A 22804-nucleotide genomic window follows, 5' to 3' on the forward strand; every position below is an offset into this window, starting at 1 on the left:
GTGGGGGCCTGCAGGAGGCAGCCGATCAATGATTCTCTCTCCTCATGGATGTTTCTATCTCTCTCTCCCTCTTCCTTCCTCTCTGAAATCAATAAAAATATATTTACAGAAAAAAATAGGCATGTAAAATTGTCAATAAGAAGTGAAGTGTTTTGAGCAGTAATGGACTTTGTACGTGGATTCGGACTAAGCAGAGAGTCACAGTCCTGAAGGCATCGCCCAGCCTCCCTCGCCCTCCCTCTGTTTTGTGCGCCTTGCACACCCCCGGCACGTGTGCAGAGCTTTGGTTTGGTTTGGTTTGGGGATTTTGACATGACAAAGCTCAGGCTTTTCCTATGACTAAGCCTCGACTTTCTCAGTGAAATGCCACTCCAAGTCTGTGTACATTGAAATGCATTTTTTTTTATTGTGTGTTATAATTCACAATTAGTAAGGTTAAAAACATGTATATGTTGAGGAATTCAGTCTAGGACCAGCCTAGTGCATTATGATTTATTTAATTAAAGCATTTTTTATTGAATCTTTTCAACTTTTTAAAAAACATGTTTTTATTGATTTCAGAGAGAGGGAGAGAGGATCGAGCCCGAAGCCCGGCCCTGACTGGGAATCGAACTGTGACCTCCTGGTTCATGGGTCGATGCTCAACCACTGAGCCACACTGGCCGGGCTGTTGGTTTTTGTAGTACATGTGCTTGTATCAGATTGGGCATTGGTTTTGATTCATTTAGCAACATTTATTTACTGACTGTAATGCAGCTAATTTGCTAAACTTTGGTTTTCCCTTGACTCTGTGATTCCTTCTCAGTGTTTTAAGTCTGTTCTTAGTTTACAATTTTAACATGATCCCTACATCTTAAATATGGAGTTTGTGAAATTATAGAGATAAATGTATTTAGATTGCTTGGGTCAAAACCCTTTTGGATTTTTTAAAAATATATTTTATTGATTTTTTACAGAGAGGAAGAGAGAGGGATAGAGAGTTAGAAACATCGATGAGAGAGAAACATCAATCAGCTGCCTCTTGCACACCCCCCACTGGGGATGTGCCCGCAACCAAGGTACATGCCCTTGACTGGAATCGAACCCGGGACCCTTGAGTCCGCAGGCTGACGCTCTATCCACTGAGCCAAACCGGTTTCGGCCCCTTTTGGATTTTTAATGAGATATTAATAGGCATAAACAATCATAACTAAAAAACAATTTCTTTTTTTAAAAAATGTTTTGACTTCTGGTTCTGAAGCACAAATTATAAAACAGACTTTTTGAATTTCTGAAGGAAAGATCCTAACAGCTCCTCCTCGCCTTCTAACCGGGCTCAGCGTTATTAGCATGGCCTCCCCACAGCCATGCAGACGTCAGGCCTGACCACAGCCAGGTCTCTTGATTATTGTTCTAGTGAATTCCCTACCATGTATTTTCAGTATTTCCTGATCTATAATTTCCAGTGGGAAAGAACCAGAAGCAAGTGCTGTTTGTTGACATCTGGGCACCGCAGTATATAATTTAATGTAAGTAGTAAGTAAAACAATCTTTAGTCGTGTCTTATTATAAGGAGTTTCTCTTACAAAGTGTCTTTTGAGTTGCTGCTTTATTTTAATAAGGCATTAGTCATACTCGGGGCATGTGGTGTGTGCACTATAAATTATGATAGCTTACTTTTACTCCGTCTTTACTGTGGGCTGCCACCCTGCTGAGCATTTGAGGTTTATTATTTTATTTCATCCTCTCAACATTCTTTTAAGGTGGGTGGTCTGGTTACCAACCCATTTTACTCATGAGGAAGCTGAGAGTTCGGAAAGGTTACCGGTTTGAGCAGACATCCAGGGGCCGCGGAGAGGAATTCTCCGGGTGCTTTTGGCATTCTTTCTTTCTTTTTTTTTAAAAAATATATTTTATTGATTTTTTACAGAGAGGAAGAGAGAGGGATAGAGAGTTAGAAACATCGATGAGAGAGAAACATCGATTAGCTGCCTCCTGCACACCTCCCACTGGGGATGTGCCCGCAACCAAGGTACATGCCCTTGACCGGAATCGAACCTGGGACCCTTGAGTCCGCAGGCCGACGCTCTATCCACTGAGCCAAACCAGTTTAGGCTTGGCATTATTTCTGAAGCCCGATTGGGATGCGTCCTGGGTGGGTGGTTTGGGAGGGTGGAGTGTCTGAATCACTGAAATGAATGGTCGTCCCTGAGCTTAGCTGGTGGCACTGTCTTTCTGGCTCGTGAGCCCTGGTGCCATGGCTTCTGGAGTGAGCATGTCTGGAGGCCTGCTCTTTCTCGTGGTGCGCATGCTCGTTTGTGGGAGGACTCTGTAAGCTAGGGTCACCACTCCTCTTCCTAGGACAGGAAGCAGAGTTGCAAAGATTCGAAGTGATGAAGTGATTTGCCCACGGTCTCACAGGTGACACAGATCACAGCTTGTGTGTCACAGCCGGAGCTTGCCCCAGCCCTCCTGACTACGTGCAGCCGTGCTATTGCTGAGCCCGGGAGGAGGTTCCGGGGACAACACAGCCTGTCATATATGAATATCGCTAGCAGTTACCTGAATTGAATTAAACTAGAATCATTTCAAATTCGTCACATTCAAGAAGGAAGCCTTGCAAATAAAGGGCATTAATAAGTCTAAGAATGTTTCAACTTTTATTTCCTGTAGCTGCGTCTAGCTTTCGATCATTTTTATTTATCACAGAGTAAAACTCTTCAAAAGCACATTTCTAAGGCGCTTTCTCAGCTTCGCGCTCAGCATGCCATTTCTCTCCGCAGGTTTGCTTGTAAATGCATCACGAAGAGGCAGCCCAGAATGAAGAAAGCAAGCAGGGGTGTCGGCTCAGTGCCTAAGGTGTCTGGGATAAGCAAAGCGCAAACCGGAGAAAAAGCCAAACCTGAGAGCAGTTCTTCAGCATCTGCAGGCGGCAAACTGGTCAAACCTGGAGCAGCAGCAGCGTTGTCAAAGGTACTCACTCTGCGGCGATGGTGGAGCCGGGACTCGGGAGGCGCGGCTCTCTCTGGGATGTGTGGTTTATTAGAGAAGCATCCTGTGGGTTCGCCCTCTGCTGGCGCTGGGAGCGCATCGCCTTGAAGAGGTCGCAGTCTGGTGGACTCCCTTGGTGTGTATGGCTGACTCTATGAATGAAACCAAATAGTCGGCTTATTCATGAAACAAGTCACTGAGCCTCATGCAAAGCTCTGTGCTGGTGTGAGCTGGAGGCAGAGTCTGCCTCAAGGAGTTTGTTTAGTAATGCATGGAGGTGAGTCACCCAGAATAACTAAGGTACACGCGAGAAAATCAGGTGCCCTGGGAAAGCCGGAAAACGTCAGCAGCTTCAAGTAGGGAAGGATTGTTTCCCGCCTGAGGGGTATGCCGGGTCTTTTTTTTTTTTTAAATATATTTTTATTGATGTCAGAGAGGAAGGGAGAGGGAGAGAGAGAGAGAACATCAATGATGAGAGAGAACCATTGATCGACTGCCTCCCGCACACCCCTTACCGGGGATCGAGCTTGCAACCCAGGCATATGCCCTTGACTGGAATCGAACCCGCGACCCTTCAGTCTGCAGGCCTGATGCTCTATCCACTGAGCCAAGCCGGCCAGGGCTATGCTGGGTCTTAAAGGATGACCAGCAGTGACATTCCTGAGACCCCCGGGCAGGGTTTTCATTCCCACCCACCCCTTCACACCGTAACTGTCACTTTCTGACAGCTGACCCAGCGTTAGTTCTAGTTGGAATTGACTCTCCTTTGTAGGCCGGCTGGTTCTTGTGATCATATAGGACCGTGAGTCACTAGATCAGCCACTCTCCACCAGCGGGCCGCGAGAACTTTTAAAACGTGAGTGAGTGCCTGACCGTTCAGCCAGGGGCACTGACCTCTTTTCCCGTAGGTGGTCAACTAATAAAATGAAAAGGACAACAGTAGCCAATTAATTTTAACTGATACCTGTTTTTTTGTCAGACCGGCAAAAAGTGTGGTTTGATGTGCTGCAGGATTTCAGTAGCTAGTCTGGTGTGTGCCGGGAGGCGAAAGAGGTTGAAAGTCGCTGCCTTCGCTCATGGGCTCAGGAGCAGACAGGGGGGCTAGTGTGTGCTCGGGGGGCCGTGGAGAGGCGGCCGTGAGGGGGACGGAGGGGAAGGATGGGTGCTGCCCTGGCGCACAGCTCGCGCGCAGTCCAGCGGCATTACTGGTTTGCTCCGAACACTCCTCCCAGGGCCTGTTGGTTTGGACGCTCCCAGGGACAGGGTGGCTCCAGGTCGCGTCTGTGCCATCGCAGAGTCCCACATCGTCTTCCAGCCCCCCCCCCCCCCCCCCGGAATTCCCTTTTCCGTTCTTTGCTTGTTTGTCGGAGGGAGGGAGGGAGGGTGTTCTGAGCTCTGACTCGGTGGGGAACCTGGAGAGGGTCTCCGCTGGGCGGAGCACGCCCTGCCTGGAACACGCCTGCTGGAAAGCCTTTGTCCGAGCGGCGCTTTGGTAGATGAGGCCGAGTTATTTTTAGGGGTGCCTCCAGGAGCAGCGGGTGAGGGACTTCCCTGGGTGTGGACAGAGCTGGCAGGAAATGCTGGTCTTCTCTACCAGGGCTGTCGAGACCAACCCAGACTTACTCCAGGGGCTAGGGACGCCCCAGACCCTCTCCCTGCTGCTGTCCAGTGAGCTGCGGGGTCCTGTGGCCAGGCCTCTGCCACGTCCGTTAGTCTGCACCAGCACCGGGATTAGTTATTTCCGCGGAGGGCTCCTCTTCCGCGTGAGGCAGCTGGCAGCTTCCGGCCTAACTGGTTCCTGCGTTTCTGGGGCTGTCCTCGGCGTGGAGCCTGTGTGGCCTGTGACTTCCGTGACTGGAAGAACAGGTTGAGACACTGGCTTTGGATTTGCCCACTGCCTTCCGCTGCCTCCTTATCGGTGGCAGGCAGCGTCTGTGAGGTTCCCAGTGGAGTGTGCCCCGGGCAGGCGGGCCCGATCTGAGGCTGGGACCGGAGCTGCAATAGCTCCGTCTTGAACAGTGAGTGCTCTCTCATTGTAAAGCAGAACTGTGTGCCTGCTGTGTGCCAGCGCGTGCCAGCTGTCCCGAGCTGTGGCCTGCTGTGTGGGCTGGCTTGTGTAAGTGAGTTCTGTGTGTGAGTCGTGGGGAGGGTCATAGAGGAGATGAAGCTATTTGGGGACACTTCACCCCGACTGGAGCAATTGCTCTGACTTCAGAAAGGAGGAGACAGTCTTGAATAGAAATTGGAGTAAAGAAGAAAACTGACAATGAACAGAAAAGTTTTTAAAAAAAAACTAAAAAGACTTGGAGACCCACAAACTGAAGTGTTATTTTATGTTTCTAAGTTTTCAGATCTCGCTGTGGTTCTCTAGCATATAGATCCCTCCCCACAACTTGAACTCCTGTGACGGTGCTGGAGCACTGATGATTAACCAAATGAATGAAGCATCTGGCTCTTAAGGATTTAAACACTGCATGCCTGCTCATTCCCTCATGTGGACATGCCTGCTCATTCCCTTACTGTGTCTGTCCGGTGTGAATGAGTCAAAATTAATACCAATTTTCAAATATTGTTTGGGGCTAGACCTACTTGAGTGGTGCAGGAAGGGACTCTGACCCAGAGCATCTCGCTGCTGATTGCAGCTTTTGCAAATAGTAAAATGAAGCTCTACTGTTATTTCCCGGGAGTTTTGGGGAAATGGTCCAGCGGCTGTGACATGTCTTGGGCCTTGGTTTACCTAATTCTTCGTCACAGCCAGTAGAAGAGATGGTTTCCAGGTAGGACGGTTTCCTACAGGCCTCCACTTCCCAGTTTCGCACAGTGCTCGGGCGCTCATGTTCATCCCGGGAGAAGTAATGCACTTACTCCTGGTACTGATGGGAAGACTTGCCTAAAAATCGATAGATGGGAATTAAGCTGAGTTACTTCAATTAGAATCTACCTAAATAACTGATGACTCTCGATGATGATTTGTGATCATGTCTTTTTAGTGTAAGAGGGGTTAACGGTATGATTTGGGTGACACAGGTTACCAAAGTTACTCAGGTTTCACGGTGCACAATTCTACGACGCATCATCTGTACACTGTATGGGATGTTCACCCTCCAAGTAAGTGACTGGTTTTATTTACAGAACTAGTCTTTTTTTAAAAATACATTTTTATTGATTTCAGAGAGAAAGGGAGAGGGAGAGAAACATCCATGATGAGAGAGAATCATTGATCGGCTGCCTCCTGCACGCCCCACACTGGGGATCGGGCCCCCAACCCAGGCATGTGCCCTGACCGGGAATCGAACCTGGGATCCTTCAGTCCGCAGTCCGACGCTCTATCCACTGAGCCAAACCAGCCAGGGCAACAGAATTAGTCTTAAAGAATATGAACAATCCTTAATGATTAATGCACTATCCCCCTCCCTTATTGTATAGCCTAGATTTTTCATAATATGACAACCCTAAATACTAAATCTAATTTCTGTTTAATGCATTTAAAACATTAATCCTTTTTCCGCCTCTTTTTTAGTAAGACAGATTGACCTACCTAATGGTACTACTATGAATAGTTTTCATAATTGAATGATGAGAACAGAATCTGTTCCATGTGGAGTCACTGACATTTAGAATGGGAAGAGACGTTAGAAATTGTTTTACTTATGAACCGTTCTAATTCGTGGAAATGGATTAATTATGGTTATCTAGGGGCAGCATGTTTCCAGATAGAGAACCACCTAAGTCAGGTGACTGACTGTGCCTTCACCTTAGCTGCCCAGAACTTCTTGTTTCTTGTATTGAGGAAACAAGAAAAATGCTTGTGTTCTCTCTTGCTTCTGGGAGAAGTAAAAACCGAGTTCAGAGTGCTTGTGGGGTTTTTGAGAAGCGGATACTTTCCCTGCATCTGTACAAAATAGAAACGAATGCTACGAATGGTCTTTCTCAAGTAGCACCATCATTTAGACTGACTAGCCTCCCTCTAACCATGAAATACCTAGTTTTTATTTATATATTATCCAGGCCTCTAAATAAATCTTTCAGTTTTGGCTTAAATTAGACTACTAAAAATTTGATAAGGTAAGAAAAAATTTCAGAATACTTTTTTAGGTCTTGGCTTCGTTATTGAACCATTTAAGGGCATGCAGATGATTTCTGATTCCCATTGGTATTTCTCTCTAGAAATGCAGGATGGCACTCCCTGTGGCATTATGGAACTTTCCAGAGAGCCCAGGTGGCATCGCTCAGATGGTCTCTGTTCATAGTCACGTCCTGGATGAAGGAGGAATAGGGGATGTCTCATTTTCCTCGTCCCTCATGAAGCTGACACCTGTGAGCACACAGTGGGCTTTCATAACATGTTAGATTACATATACGATCACAGATATGATTTCTTCACTTTAGGAAGAAGTGTGATTGTTTGGAAACCAGTTGAGAAATTCTGCTTCTGTTGCACGTATGATAAACGGCTTGCTAACGGTTAGGAAGTCTTTGTAGAACTCTTGAACTCACTGTAAGTCAGGAGCTTTATTTCGTCTGAAAGTCTATTTATCTTGCTTCATCGTGTCGATTTATTGTGATTTTGTGTTGCTTGCAGACCAAGAGCAGTGATGACCTGTTGGCTGGGATGGCTGGAGGGGTGACCGTGACGAATGGTGTCAAAGGGAAGAAGAGCACCTGCTCTTCCACAGCGTCTTCAGCCTCGGCCCCCGCCATGACCACCGTGGAGAGCAAACCCAAAGGCAGCGCAGGTGGGCGCTCAGCCACCTTTTGGGCGCCGCGGCGGGGTGGTGGGATCGGGGTCCACCGAATAGAGAGCTTCCGGCTCGTACACAGGGAGCTGACCGGCCTCCCGGGCCTGTGTCCGTGCGCTCGATTCCTCTCCTGCCCACTGGTCACAGCGCCCGAGGGAGCTTCTCCGCCTCCTGGCCTGTCCCTTTCTTCTGGCCGCTTGACCGCCTTTCCCGTGGACATGCTCAGTGCTCCCCCAGGGCGGCTCCTCCTCCTGGCTCCCTCGTGCACAGACCGTTTCCTCCTCAGCCTGGCCTGTGGCTTAGTGAAGAAGGCCGATGGTTTGGCTTACAGAAGCGGGGAAGGGGATTACTATTGGGGGGCAGCGTTACGTCAGTCCTTTTCCTCCGTGGCCTCCATTTGCGGTGGTTCCTCCCCATTCTCTTACTTGTGCCTTTGAATCTGTTACTGATCTATGGTCCCTTCTGTGTGTTTACAGAGATCCCGATCTTACTCCCTGAGGGCAGGGCTTCCTTCATTTCCCGGCTCATGTTCCTCCTCTGCCCTCTGCCTGCCTTCCTCACCTGGTCCATTAGCACCGTCTAGGTTAGTCTCCCTGGAGGGGCTCCCTCCGCATGCTTCTCCCGCTCAAGAGCATTTGCTGGCCTCTGGCTCACTGAGCTCTCCCGGAGTCAGTCTCCATAGGAATCCCCTGCTGCTTTGTCACCTGTGTGGCCTCACTTACCTTTTTACATGCCATGCTCGTCCTGCCTGCTCGTCCCCTGCCTGTCCTGTGGCGGGCCACACTTCCCTCCCCTCACTGCTCCTGACACCTGGCCGAGGTCCTGACTGTCTTCCTGCAGCACGGAGCTCTGTGTTCCTTATTGCCTCTGTGGCTGGCGCCTGCCACATAAAGAACTAATGGATGCTTTAAAAATACTCATTGATTAGGTCGAGATAGTATTTTTCAAAGTAAAAAAAAAATGCTAATTTATTTCTTAAGTGTTTGTGGGTATTTAAACATATTCCTGTTATTTTTATAATTAACAATGGATCATGCCACAGCCGGTGTGGCTCAGTGGTTGAGCGTCAACCCGTGAACCAGGAGGTCATGGTTCATTTCCCAATCAGGGCACATGCCCGGATTGCGGGCTCCATCCCCAGTAGGGGTTGTAGAGGAGGCAGCTGATCGATTATTCTCTCTCCTCGTTGGTGTTTCTGTCTCTCCTTCCCTCTCCCTTCCTCTCTCTGAAATCAATGTGTAGATGCCTAGATTTCATCTCATTAGACCTGGGGCATAAGTAAACTATGTGCCTTTTTATCACTAATATTTTTGCCTTAAATTCTTTGTTTTAAACATGTAGGCACAACCTCTTCAACCAAGCGTAGCACATCCACAGGTAATAAAGAAGCCAGTTCTACCAGAGAAAGGTTACGTGAGCGTCCCCGGGTAAACCAGAGCAAAAAGCTGCCGTCTGCCGGCCAGGGAGCCAGTGACGCGGCCCTGACCAAGCGCTCCCGCAGTCGCACGGCTGCCGAATGTGACGTTCGCATGAGCAAGTCTAAGTCGGACAATCAGATCAGTGACAAAGCTGCTCTGGAAGCCACAGTGAAAGACCTCCTCTCGCTGGCGAAAACCAAGGACGTGGAGATCTTACATCTGAGAAGTGAACTCCGAGACATGCGCGCTCAGCTGGGCCTTAACGAGGAGCATTCTGAGGGGGAGGAGAAAGCCGAGGAGAAGGAGGCCATGATTGCTCACCAGCCCACCGATGTGGAGTCCACGCTGCTGCAGTTACAGGAACAGAACACGGCCATCCGGGAAGAGCTCAACCAGCTGAAGAATGAAAACAGGATGTTGAAGGACAGGCTGAACGCGCTGGGCTTCTCCCTCGAGCAGAGGCTAGACAATTCGGAAAAGCTGTTCGGCTATCAGTCCCTGAGCCCAGAGATCACCCCCGGGAACCAGAGCGACGGAGGGGGGACGCTGACCTCCTCGGTGGAAGGCTCTGCCCCGGGGTCAGTGGAGGACCTTTTGAGTCAGGACGAAAACACCCTCATGGACCATCAGCACAGCAACTCGATGGACAATCTAGACAGCGAGTCCAGTGAGGTGTACCAGCCCCTCACCTCGAGCGACGACGCCCTGGACGCGCCCTCGTCCTCGGAGTCGGAGGGCGCGCCGAGCACGGAGCGCTCCCGCAAGGGGAGCAGCGGGAATGCCAGCGAAGTGTCCGTGGCCTGCTTGACGGAGCGCATCCACCAGATGGAGGAGAACCAGCACAGCACGAGTGAGGAGCTGCAGGCCACGCTGCAGGAGCTGGCCGACCTCCAGCAGATCACCCAGGAGCTGAACAGCGAGAACGAGAGGCTGGGCGAGGAGAAGGTCATTCTGATGGAGTCTCTCTGTCAGCAGAGCGATAAGTTGGAGCACTTTAGCCGACAGATCGAATATTTCCGCTCCCTTCTGGACGAGCACCACATCTCCTACGTCATCGATGAAGACGTCAAGAGTGGCCGCTACATGGAGCTGGAACAGCGTTACATGGATCTGGCGGAGAACGCCCGTTTTGAACGGGAGCAGCTCCTTGGGGTCCAGCAACATTTAAGCAACACTTTGAAGATGGCAGAACAGGACAACAAGGAGGCTCAGGAGATGATCGGGGCCCTCAAGGAGCGCAACCACCACATGGAGCGGATCGTGGAGTCTGAGCAGAAGGGGAAAGCGGCCTTGGCGGCCACCTTGGAAGAGTACAAAGCCACCGTGGCCAGTGACCAGATCGAGATGAACCGCCTGAAGGCCCAGCTGGAGAATGAGAAGCAGAAAGTGGCGGAGCTGTACTCCATCCATAACTCGGGAGACAAGTCTGATATTCAGGATCTCCTGGAGAGCGTCAGGCTGGACAAGGAGAAAGCGGAGACTTTGGCTAGCAGCCTGCAGGAGGACCTGGCTCACACCCGGAATGATGCCAATCGGTTGCAGGACGCCATTGCCAAGGTACTGCCTTAGTAGATCAGTGTTCTGGAGCAGCCTCCTGCAGCTGCGCATGCGCACGCCCACTGAGCCAGCATCGCCTGCATGGGGTCATTAGCTCCTTTTGCCTGTTAATCCTCACCCGCGGGGACTCTTTCCCATTGACTTTTTAGAGAGAGTAGAAGGGCGCGAGAGAGGTGGTGCCGAGAGGGGGTGAAAACATCATGTGAGAGAGATACATTGAGTGGTTGCCTCCTGCACACCTGCCCCAACTGGGGCCGGGGATTGAACCTGCAACCCAGGTACATGCCCTTGACCGGCAATCGAGCCCATGACCTTTGGTGCCTGGGTCGACGCTCTAACCACCTAGCACACTAGCCAGGGCTCATTAGCTTTATTTTAAGCTGATACGCTTAAAGTTTGAGGATGGTTTTCTTTTATTGGGGTAGAATGAAAAGTATTCTTTTTTAAAAATATATATATATTTTTATTGATTTCAGAAAGGAAGGAAGAGGGAGAGAGAGAGAGAAACAGCCATGATGAGAGAGAATCATGGATCGGCTGCCTCCTGCACGTCCCCCACTGGGGATGGAGCCCACAACCTGGGCCTGTGCCCTTGACCAGAATCGAACCTGGGACCTTTCAGTTTGCAGGTCGATGCTCTATCCACTGAGCCAAACCAGCTAGGGCGGAAAGTATTCTTATAATAATGTCACTTTCACTCGCTTGCATTTTGTTACCGTTTTCCTGCCTGGGGCTGGAGTTCAGCTACAACAGAATGTGTCCCTGGTTCTGGGTACACCCCGCGAGCATGTCAGGCAACTGGACATCGTCATCTGGGAGGTGTGTTGGCGTGAGAAGGGTGGAGAGCCAGTGTCCAGGTGGTGTGTGCCACTGCTCGTGCTGGGTGGTGTCGGGTCTCACTAGAGCCTGTGTGAGGCAGCACGTGCTTTGGAGGCCGTGCGGAGGCTCCTGTTCTCCGAGGCCTGCGGTCTGTGCTGTGGGGCCTTCGAGGTCACTAGTGCAGCTCCCTTGTTTACATGCGGCGGAGCTGTGAGGACTCAGCATGCACCCCAGGTTGCTGGCACTCGCCCCGGGCTCTGTGCCCGCCTGATGGCTGGTATAGAGTCTATTTGCATGAGTTTATCTAATTAATCTAGCTCACATTTTGTTACCTATTGTAGTGCAATGACTTTTAAGTAAGAAACATTAGTATGTCTTTGGCCAAATTTGCATAATTTAGACTCTAATTTTTTAGTGATACAATTTAGATGTATTATTTGTTGGAGCATATACATATATATATATATATATATATATATATATATATATATATGAACTAATGCTTTGCAATGACAGTATTTGGGGATTTTTGTTTCCATTATTAATTTGATACTGAAACTGCCGCGAATGGGACAGTTCCTGTGGGAGAGCATGTTAACCATTAATCGAACGCATGCCTTCAGCCCAAACTTTGGAGGAGGGAAAATTTCCAGAACTTCCTCCTAAATAATCTAGTTAAATTCAATGATTTGCCAACATAATTTCAGTCAGTGATGCAGTGACAAATGCACTAAGTATGTTACATGAAGTTGTGTTGTAGAAGGCGTCTTCGTACTTTAACCAGGTATTTATCACGCAGGTCATTGTAGTTCACGAGAGCAGCTCGCACTTAGCTTCCCTTTGCAGCTGTGCATGCCTCAGTTCCAGAAAGTATCAGAAAACAACTCTTAACTTTTCCCATCTGCACCACCGCTTTCGTGCAGGTAGAAGACGAATACAGAGCCTTCCAAGAAGAAGCTAAAAAGCAAATAGAAGATTTGAACATGACATTAGAAAAATTAAGAGCAGAGCTCGAAGAAAAAGAGACAGAGAGGAGCGACATGAAAGAAACCATCTTTGAACTTGAAGACGAAGTGGAGCAGCATCGAGCCGTGAAACTTCATGACAACCTCATCCTTTCTGACTTAGAGAGTAAGTGACGTGGGCGTTCCTTCCTTCTCGTCCTGCCCACCTTAGCATGTGGGGAGTTTGCAGTCAGGAACAAGAGAAAATTAGTAACTGCAGGCAGCACTCAAAGGCAGTGGCAGTCGCACAGCGGCCAGCAGAAATCCGCGGGTGGTGAAGCCCAGCCACACGTTAGCTGCTAGTTTTCAGGCTGAGTGTTTTGTTTTGAAGAGCTGTTAAGCAGAAGCGTTACATTAAAACCGTGCTTAATTATGGGAAATTATTGAAGCAAAAAGCTAATGGGGTTATTATTTTCTAGGTCTTCGGAAAAGCCATTTATTACCTATTTCTAGTGATCGCAAGTATACCGTGACGAAAAAGCATTGATCCTTCCTAATCTTGTGCCTAAATCGCAGGTTTATTTGTCTGATTTTCCTCCCTACCATGGAGATTTTATAATCTGATGGAATTGAGACTCAGATTTCAAGTTGCTTTCTAAAAATAAAAGTTTTTAAGGACTATTTTTGCAGTTATTTCAGATTTATAAAAAAATTGCAAAAATAGTACAAAGATTTCTGTGGGAAAGTTTGATGAGACAGAAATTTCATGATCTTAAAATCTGCCCACAGTCTGTTGATTATGTTGCAAGTGAGGGAAAGAAGCAGCAGGAATTATGCAGTGGACAAATTGGGCCACATTTTAACAGGGTGATCATGTCCGTGACCCAGGCGTAGCTACGGGACACTCAGCGAGGCTGTATTCTGGCTGAGGCATAACTTCAATTAATCATAGAGAAACATTAGACAAAAAATATGAGTCAGGTTTTACTAAAACTGGAGCGGGTGGTGCTGTATTCCTAAAATGCGCCAGTATCAGAGAAGACAGCGATGGAAAAGCTCGAGTTAAGGAGGCTCCGGAGACGGGACAATTGAATGCAATGCCTGTGCCTCGCCTGGGTCCAGCACTGTAAGGGGAAATGATATACTGGACATTATGACAACATTGGAATGTGGATGGCAGATTAAATAAACACATCAGCATAAATTTATGAACTTGATTACTGTGTCTTATAAACGAATGTCCCTATTCTTGGGAACTACACACTAAATATTTAGGAGTAAGGGACCTTGATGCATATCCGTAAAGCGTTTAGGAAGAAATTAGGGATAGAGCCCTGGCTGGTGTGGCTCAGTGGTTGGACATCACCACGAGCGCCAAAAGGTTGCTGGTTTGATTCCCGCATTTCCCACATAAGACTTTTGATTTGAATGTGGAAAGAGGGACACCTTGTGGTAATCACTAGAAAAATGTTAACCGATCGGGATTCCGGTGCCGAAACTTTATAAACCATCGCCACAATAAAATTACATTAACATCGTATGGGTTTTAATTAAAGAGTGGCTGAAAATTCTGAATAAATTATTTAGCTATATAGTTTCTCTTCCCATTTTTCTGAAATGAAAAGCTCCAGTATGCAGAAATACTGCAAGAATGGGATAGTCAGCACCAGCTGCTGAGACGTGACCGTTTTAGTTTAATACTTTGCAGTGTTTTGTGTGTATGTGCGTTTCACCGAACCAGCGGACCGTCAGCTGTAGACCTGTGACACTTAACATGCCGCTGCTCTTGAACAGTCTCAGTGCTCCTTCGTCCCTCCCCCACTTCCAGCGACGTGTCCTCACGTCAGCAGTCGTGTAAAGGCCCTCGTGGTGTGTACAGCAAAAACGAGCAGCATTCTGACTTGGTTAACAGGAAGTTGCTAAAACAAATCATGGCGTATCCAGTCCATGGAATCCTAGCCCAGCCGTCACAATGGTGCTACCGGTCTGTCTATTTGCTAAAGGTGTCCCTAACCTGCCAAGTAGAAAGGCTTTTACAGCAGTATAATAGTAGAGTCCCATTTTTCTTTTAAAAAAGTATAAACTCATAGGAAGTCTGAAAGGATATAACCAAATCTAATTAAGGGTCATCTATTTTTGTTATCCTTTTCTGCTTTTAAGATTTTATTGTGAGCACGTATTACTTTTAGAATCAAGGGGGGAAAGTTATATCCACTTTTTTCCCCAGAAAAACAAAAATGAGTAAAATAAAAATGGAAAATAACAGTAGTAAATAGTTGATTTGAAGCTCATCCGTGTCCTCTTTGCACATCAGGAATTCGGGTTTGGGGATAAAGCTGTGACCCCTGGCTGGATGCGCTGCCTGCCTCTCCCCTGCCCCGAGGCGTGAGTTCTAACTGGCTACCCTTGTTCTTCCCCTTCTTCTGAAATGGCACCTGACACCCATTGGCGCAGCTTGACCAGATATGAGAGTGACTGAGCACTCGTGTTAGTACCTGAGGGCTAACTGGATTTGGAGGGCACGGAAGTTTGCTTGTGAACTTGCGTCATTTTATCCCTCCGCCCCCTCCCCGTCAGTGGTTGGTCCCGTGCCAATGGCCAGTGGTAGCTGTCCAGCAGCACTGCAGGAATGACGGGCGTGGCACTGGCGCCAGCGTGGAGGCCTGGTTATTGTCCTTGGCTTGTCTTGGTGATGAAAGGATGGTGAACCCCACTGTTAAGTGGGCAGGACAGTGCCCACAATTGTTCAGAGCAGAATTGGTCTAATACCAGTGAGAGCAGCAATTTACCTGATTTCTAAAAAAAATAGGGTTGTGAAATTGAGTTATCGGTCATTTAAAACGAGATCATAGTAGTTCTCTGTCCTTTGCTAACAGAGTTGCACGTTGCTTTGGAGGGGACAGTAGGTGGCAGTGTCCTCACACCAGGAAGGCTGTGACGGGAACTGCAGTTAGAGGCTCCCGGGTCGAAGACAGGCTGTCCTGGTGTGACCAGGAATGGGGCTGAACTAGCTTCCAGACAACACTGAGGCACAGACCCCTTTGGTTCTGAGGAGGAAAGCTGTTGTCGCTGTGTGGGTGGTGACAGGTCCTCGTTGATTTTTAGAGGGAGGGAAGGAGGGGGAGAGGAGCTTTGATGAGATGAGAGAGAGACATCTCGGCTGCCTCCTGCACGCCCCCGTGACCTCTTGGTGCATGCGATGGTGCTCAACCCATTGAGCCACACTGGCCGGGCCTGCGGTCATTTTTAACTCTTTGTTACAAAGTGAAAGTACATTGTGACTTGTAAATTTAAATCAGATTCCCTAGAGACACTTAGTGCGCTTTATTCTTCCTAACCGTGGCCGCTGGCCGCCAGCTTCTCTTTCATTGAAAAGGAATCGGACCTGACAGTGACAGGTATGTGGTGTTGGGTGTAGAACGATAATCTTTTCAGACCAGTGATTATGGGCATTTTGTGGCCATTAATGCGGAGAAAGAGTGAGGACAAAGAGAGAAGGGAAAGGACAGAAGCAATGGATGGGAGTGATTAAGCGGCAGTCGCCAGCCTGGCGCCCTCTCAGCCTGTCCCCGTAAGCCTGGGTTTGGGGCAGAGCTCTCAGTGGAATGGGGCTTCCCCACACGTTTCTGGTCCGAGGCCGCTGCCTTGGCCGGCCTTCGTCTTGCATCCCCACCCATCTGGTGTGGCCCTGGCCTTTCAGCGCTCATTGACTGTGTACAGCGAGTGGAGATGTTGGAAGAACATTCATATTATGCAAGAAATAACAAGTATTGATTTACTTTATAAATATGTTTCTTTATTTTGTAAAAAGACTCCTAGAATTAATGGAAGTAGCAGCTCCCCATGGTATTATATAATTAAGTTTGTAAAAATTGTATTAATTTACGACTTTTCTGCCATTTATTCCAGTGTATAAAGTTATGCTTGCATAAATACTTTATATTAATAACCCTTGTGATTAAAAGTTCACTTTGTAATAGCAGTCAATGTTGTTTTGATTGTGTGTGAGCCAATAATATGCGTGTTTCTAACAATTGATTTTACTGAACTTTTTGTTTCAGAATTAAGGCATTGAGAAAGGAAGTACTCCAGAAATTGTCATTTAAACTTGACATTTTCTCTAGAAAGTAATACTGGTTCATCCTTGGAGTGGACATTGCTGTTTTCTTTAGAGCTGTGTATTAAAATAAAAAGGCTGTGGGCAGCATGGCTGTTTCTGAATGCCATATTTAATCACCTCCTCCCTTCCCATTATTCCTTTTGAGTACACCTCGGAGAATAAACATTTAAACTTCTGTGATCGTTTCAGATACGGTTAAAAAGCTCCAGGACCAGAAACATGACATGGAAAGAGAAATCAAGACGCTGCACAGGAGGCTGCGGGTAGGATGAGTCTTCATGTATTATCGTGTTAGAAAACATCGGGTAGTTACAGACCATGTTAACGTTCATGATAAGCTTCTAATACAGTTATAATATTGACCCCACTAGGCTTGGAGCAGAAAGCAAATGCCATTATTTAAAATTGGGACTGGTACTAGATTCTGGGGAGAAGAATGTGCTAGTAACTCATTAGTGGTAATTTTAGAAAGATGGATTTAAGCCCGGCCGACGTGGCTCAGTGGTTGAGCATTGACCTCTGAACCAGGAGGTCACGGTTCGATTCCCGGTCAGGGCACATGCCCGGTTTGGGGGCTCCATCCCCAGTGGAGGGCGTGCAGGAGGCAGCCAGTCGATGATTCTCTCATCATCACTGATGTTTCTATCTCTCTCCCTCTCCCTTCCTCTCTGAAATCAGTAAAAATATTTATATGAAAAGATGGGTTTGAGAAGCACGTGTTATCTTTGGAAAGAAGGGGGATTCGCTGCTGATTGGGACGCATCGTACACCAAGCTGTTCGGTCTCCGTGGAGCCGGTCACGTGCCGCAGCGGCGCCTGTGCGCAGGGGGCGGGGCAGTAACGTCACAGCCTGGGCGGCGCCGCGGTCCCTCCGCTGCCTTCACGGGCAGGGCGTTGCTTTGGGGTGGCAGGCGCTGGGCTGGGGTGTGGGCAGCTGCAGCGGCGGTGGAGGTGATGCCCTGGGGAGGCGCCCCAGCCACACCCGCACCCTCCGTGGCCGTGGGAAGCGGTGGGCTGTCCGGCTCCTCAGCTTCCCTCTTTGTCCCTCAGAGCGTGTCTGCCTAGATTCAGTTCAGTGTTTTCCTTCTGGCTTCCTCTTCCTTTTCCTTTACTTTGGATTGTTTTTGCCGTTAGTTTTTGATGTCAGGATATTTATAGAGTCTCACTCTATGACTTCTCACTATGGGTCACACATCATTTACCTGCCTTCTTGAGCTGTTCAGAGGTAAAGCGCTGTGCATTTTGGATGACATGTTTATTTTCATAAGATTTACTTTGAAACTTGAATGAGGAAGGAAGGCTTGACATTACCATCATTAATATTTATGGAGCACTTTTTGAATGTTTGATGCCTCAGTAGACCGATAGCTAGAAAATGTTTCCCTCATTAAGAAGAAGTTCAGTCATAATAATCGCATTACCTGTTAGCTATAGGTAATAGCAGTTCTCTGGGATTTAAAAGAAACTTATCATCATTTAGGACAGTGCATTACAGCAACCTCATCATAAACACATTTTATTGTTTTTAAATAAGCGTTTATTGCTCTCTCTGGGAAATAAAAATTCGGTTTTTTAATACAGGAAGAGTCTGCGGAATGGCGGCAGTTTCAAGCCGATCTTCAGACTGCCGTGGTCATTGCCAACGACATCAAGTCTGAAGCCCAAGAGGAGATTGGTGACCTGAAGCGCCGGTTACATGAGGCTCAGGAAAAAAACGAGAAGCTCACAAAGGAACTGGAAGAAGTAAAGTCCCGCAAGTATGTTTTGCGAATCCAGTTGTGTCCACATGTTCCAGTACAGCCCAACTTTGTCAGGTGGTGTTGTGGAGAGAACTCGGGGTTTGACGCTGGGGTGACTGAGCCTGGAGCTAGTAGAAGTTATCCGACTTTCCTGGCCTCATTTGTGACACCTGTGACAGAGTGCAGTCCACATGGGTCTTCCAGAATTGTCGGTGTCCATAATCACAGCCCTGGAGGAGGTCAGAGTGTTTTATTTTGTTAAATTATATTTTATTGATGTCAGAGAGGAAAGGAGAGGGAGAAAGAGATAGAAACATCAGTGATGAGAGAGACTCATGGATCAGCTGCCTCCTGCAAGCCCCACACTGGGGATTGAACCTGCAACCCGGGCATGTGCCCTGACCGGGAATCGAACCAGTGACCTCTTGGTTCATGGGTCGCTCAACCACTGAACCATGCCAGCAGGCAGCAGCTAACTTTTAAGTAATTACCACTTGTTGCATTTTGGTGTACCATCAAGAAAGAATAGCCACAGTTATCTAAAAAAAAAACACACAATGATTTTAATATCATTAAAATTTTCTTTCCTTTTCCAATTACATATCTGTGCAAAGCTTACTTTTTTTCACATCGCAATAGATTGACTATAAGAAATGAGAACCTAGCAGTATTTTATTGAGCCAGACATTGAAGAGATATGCAAAAATATTAAAACACTACTGTTCTTATTAATATTTTTTTAGTTTTTGAAAACATAGTCAAAAGAAGAGCCACATGAGAAATTTTCCTAAGGACTGGCTTAATTTTTGCTCACCTATAAACTTGCTTGATAGTTGCGTGACATGTACAAACTCTGCAGCTGAAATTTCATCCCCGATGAAAACTTCTGTGTTAGCTCAGAGAATTAGAGCTGGCCAGAAACGAAGTGCAATTGATTTTTTAGATGACTCACGATCGTCGCGCTGAGCATCCAGGAGACTCGTGTTACTAATATGGGCTCAGTCTTTGTTTTTTCCTCTGTAGAAATTCTGTTTGGAGACTGCAGCAGTTTTTTAAACGTTATTTTAAAAGTATGTGCTTTGATTTCATTTCTTTGTATTTCCGTGTCTGCGCGTAGCGTGTTGGATAGAGCCAGTCTAGATGACCTGTATGTGTTGGGAGTTCCCAGACTCTCCTGAGGGCCCAGGCCTTCTCAGCAGCCCAGAACCGTGAGGTCCCCAGTTCTGAGTCAGAGTTCGGCCAGCCCGCCTCCCGTTTTATTGCTAATTGATTACTACTGTCCTCACCTTACACTCACTCAGATGAAAATGGAAACTGATGGTTACTTAACGTACTTAGGATAGCCTGATAGAAAGATTGTAATATCATTTCCTGGAATTTACCAAGCAAATGAGAATATTAAACCACGTAACTTACTCTGCTCAACTGGTAGCATTTTTTTTATTTTAAACTGATACTGTTTAATGCTTTTCAGTTGGGAGGGGGAGTTGGTATTATCTGGTATATATGTAAAAAAATGCCCTGACTTCAATCTTGTTTCCAGGCAAGAGGAGGAGCGAGGCCGGGTGTATAACTACATGAATGCTGTTGAGAGAGACTTGGCAGCCTTGAGGCAAGGGATGGGGCTGAGCAGGAGATCCTCGACTTCCTCTGAGCCGACCCCTACCGTAAAGACCCTCATCAAGTCCTTCGACAGCGCGTCTCAAGGTGAGGTCTTGCCCGTTGTGCCGGGCAGGCAGTCCTGTTCACTCACCACGTGTTCTCCGGGCTAGCTCGATGTTCTCTGCTGCCTTCCTCTCTGCGTCTCATCAGATTTCATAGAGAATCACTGTGAGTCTCGCTGAAGGGTGTTTTTAACGGGATTTGGGGAAGTGTCAGCTCCAGAGACCTTGGTCTCAGACTCGTGCCTGGCCCCAGGCAGAGCTGTGTCTGCACACAGGCCCGTGGCTTCGAGCGCCTGGTCTGTGCCTCAGAGCTTCCGGGTGTCTGGCTTCAGCCCTGGCCCTTCCTCTTCGCTGTTTCAGACCTGTGCCCTCCAATGCCCACTTGGCACGGGCATGGAGGTGGTTCCTAACATCTCATGTCCGACACCAAATCTTGTCCCTCCGCTTCGTGTTCCGCGGAGGTGGCCTCAGCCTGGACGGCCTCCCGGGGAGCGGGGAGCACCGGTTCGCTTAGTGACCCGTCGGGACCAGTCGCCAAAGCTCCCCCTGCACCCCGATGCATTCTCAGGCCCTTGTTTGTGTTTCCAGTACCAAGCCCCAATGCCGCCGCAATTCCTCGAACCCCTCTGAGTCCAAGTCCGATGAAGACCCCGCCTGCGGCCGCCGTCTCCCCCATGCAGGTGAGTGCCTGCGGCTCAGAGGCCAGGGTCTCAGCATCGGACCGGTGGTCCTTCCTCCTCACAATCATTTGCACTCATGTCAAGTGGGAGAGGGGGAGCAGCTGACTTCCGCGTGAGGGGTATAGTGGGATTCCCCCCCAAAGTGCTGGTGAGTAGATGTAATTGAGATAAATTGTGGCAATGTCGCTGTATTAATCTGAAAATCTCTAGCAGGGAGAGTGAACAACCCCGGACACTCCCTGTACGTGCAGCCCCGCTCCAGTGCTGCGGAGTGACTCACTCAGTCCTCACAGCACCTCTGCTGGGTGCTAGCGACCGTTCCTACCCTAGTTCTCACCTGTGGAAACTGAGGCCCGGAAGGCATCTTGCTGAGGGTCAGACGTGGAAGAAGTGGCCGAGCTGGGATTTGAACCTGGGCAGTGTGGCTTCAGAGACCATGCTGTGACCACTGACTGAGTTACTTCTCTGGTTGGACGTGGAGCTGGCATGCCTCAGCCGCTGCTGCACACACACCATTTCACCGCGCAGCGGCTGGACGCAGCGGTGTGCCCGTGCCCACATCGCTCCGGGCCGGCCGAGCGGTGCTTTCCTGGCTTTGCCTGGGCTCCCTCCAGCAGCGGCACCAGCGGGGGGGGAGGGGGGGGCGGGGGGGGCCTGGCGGGCTCCTCTCTCCATGTGGTCTCTCTCTCTCTCTCTCTGACACATAATGTGACCAATAACCATTTTAAACAGAAACATCCAATGCCCAGTTTCCCTCAAAGGCACCGTCTTGTAAACCCAGAGTGTAACGTCACACCAGACACTGACATGGGGATGTGCAGCCAGAGGTTCCATCGCCCCGGACCCTCTGCGGCCCTTTCACAGTCCCCCTTCCCGCCCGCCCTGCCCCCGCCACTGACCCGGCGGCCGCTGGGGTTCTGCACGTGTCTCACTAAGGGACTTGGTTGCCGCCTCATCATACTCGGGAAGGGATTATGCAGATTCGTAACTGTGTACTCTGCCGTTTTCTTTGTGCGTCAGCCTAACGTTGCCCACGTTTATCTTGTGATTTCAGAGGCATTCCATCAGTGGACCAATTTCTGCATCCAAACCCCTGGCAGCGCTGTCCGATAAGAGACCAAACTACGGGGAGATCCCCGTGCAAGGTACAGCCCCCGCGTGCAGTGTTTCACTTGTTATTAGCGTTGTCACTCTGCCCCTTCTGGCCAACTGAAGTGTTACTGCCTTTGTTCCTGACGTGACGTGCAGTGAGGCAAGACTTGGCCCGGGATGGGCAAAGGGGTGGGCAGCACACTCCGCGAGCGTGGTTCGGTGGTGTGCCCACGGTGTGCGTGGGCCAGAGGAAGGCGTGAGGCGCCTGGGAGCACGCTCTTCCGGTGGTGGTGGGGGGGGTGCCGCCCGCGCCGGGGGCTCCGGTTCCCAGGGTGCGCTTGTAGGGTTTTCGTGGAGGCGCTGTGTGCCCGTGACCGGGGAGATGTGACTGCTCCGGGCCATGTGAGGCCGATCTCCTTAAGGAAGTCAGTTCACCGGCAGCGTGGCTCAGGGGTGAGCACCAACCTAGGAACCAGGAGGTCAGGGTTCGATTCCCGGTCAGGGCACAGGCCTGGGTTGCGGGCTCCATCCCCAGTGTGGGGCGTGCAGGAGGCAGCCGATCCGTGATTCTCTCTCATCGTTGGTGTTTCTCTCTCTCCCTCCCCCTTCCTCTCTGACATCAATAGAAATATTTTTTAAAAAGCAAGTTCATCCTTTCCCTCCAAGTAGTTTGTAATTACAGCCACATGTGCCTCATGCTCAGAGAATAAATATTAAGATAGATGTGCTGTCCTTGAAAGATAATGTCACGTGCATGACTTTGGACATCATGACGTTAGGAGAGGGAGTGTTTGTTAAGTTGTCAATTCTTAGAAAGGGTTGAGTGACCTTTTCTTGTGGTGAAGCTTACCCTTCCCTTTTAAAGAAACGTTTGGGGTGGACGTGCCGTGAGAGTCATTGCTCCCTGAGACCAACAGTCTTCCTGAAGGTGGTGTTCTCCCTCTGCCTGTTCCCACGTCCCTGAGCCACCCCGACCAGGCGGAGCGCATCTCGTCTGCCCTGAGCTTGTGGGCCTGGCCACAGCCTGGTCGGCTTGTCGCCTCGGTAGGGGGTGTGCTGGTC

At 48.9% G+C, this 22804-nt stretch overlaps 1 protein-coding gene across 2 annotated transcripts in view; it reads left to right on the forward strand.

The window, feature by feature from the left end:
* The window catches only part of SPECC1L (sperm antigen with calponin homology and coiled-coil domains 1 like), a 52852-nt gene that overhangs the window by 10067 nt on the left and 19981 nt on the right, over window positions 1-22804 (forward strand). For both annotated transcript variants that reach the window (XM_054712663.1, XM_054712662.1), the window contains exons 2-10: window positions 2763-2952; window positions 7553-7706; window positions 9051-10684; window positions 12427-12634; window positions 16757-16830; window positions 18149-18324; window positions 19850-20013; window positions 20559-20650; window positions 21705-21795. In XM_054712663.1, coding sequence (XP_054568638.1) covers window positions 2800-2952; window positions 7553-7706; window positions 9051-10684; window positions 12427-12634; window positions 16757-16830; window positions 18149-18324; window positions 19850-20013; window positions 20559-20650; window positions 21705-21795 — 2746 coding nt within the window. In that variant the 5' untranslated portion in view covers window positions 2763-2799. The remainder of the gene's footprint in view (window positions 1-2762; window positions 2953-7552; window positions 7707-9050; window positions 10685-12426; window positions 12635-16756; window positions 16831-18148; window positions 18325-19849; window positions 20014-20558; window positions 20651-21704; window positions 21796-22804) is intronic.

This window comes from Eptesicus fuscus, chromosome 23, assembly GCF_027574615.1.
Source record: "Eptesicus fuscus isolate TK198812 chromosome 23, DD_ASM_mEF_20220401, whole genome shotgun sequence".
NCBI lineage: Eukaryota > Metazoa > Chordata > Mammalia > Chiroptera > Vespertilionidae > Eptesicus > Eptesicus fuscus.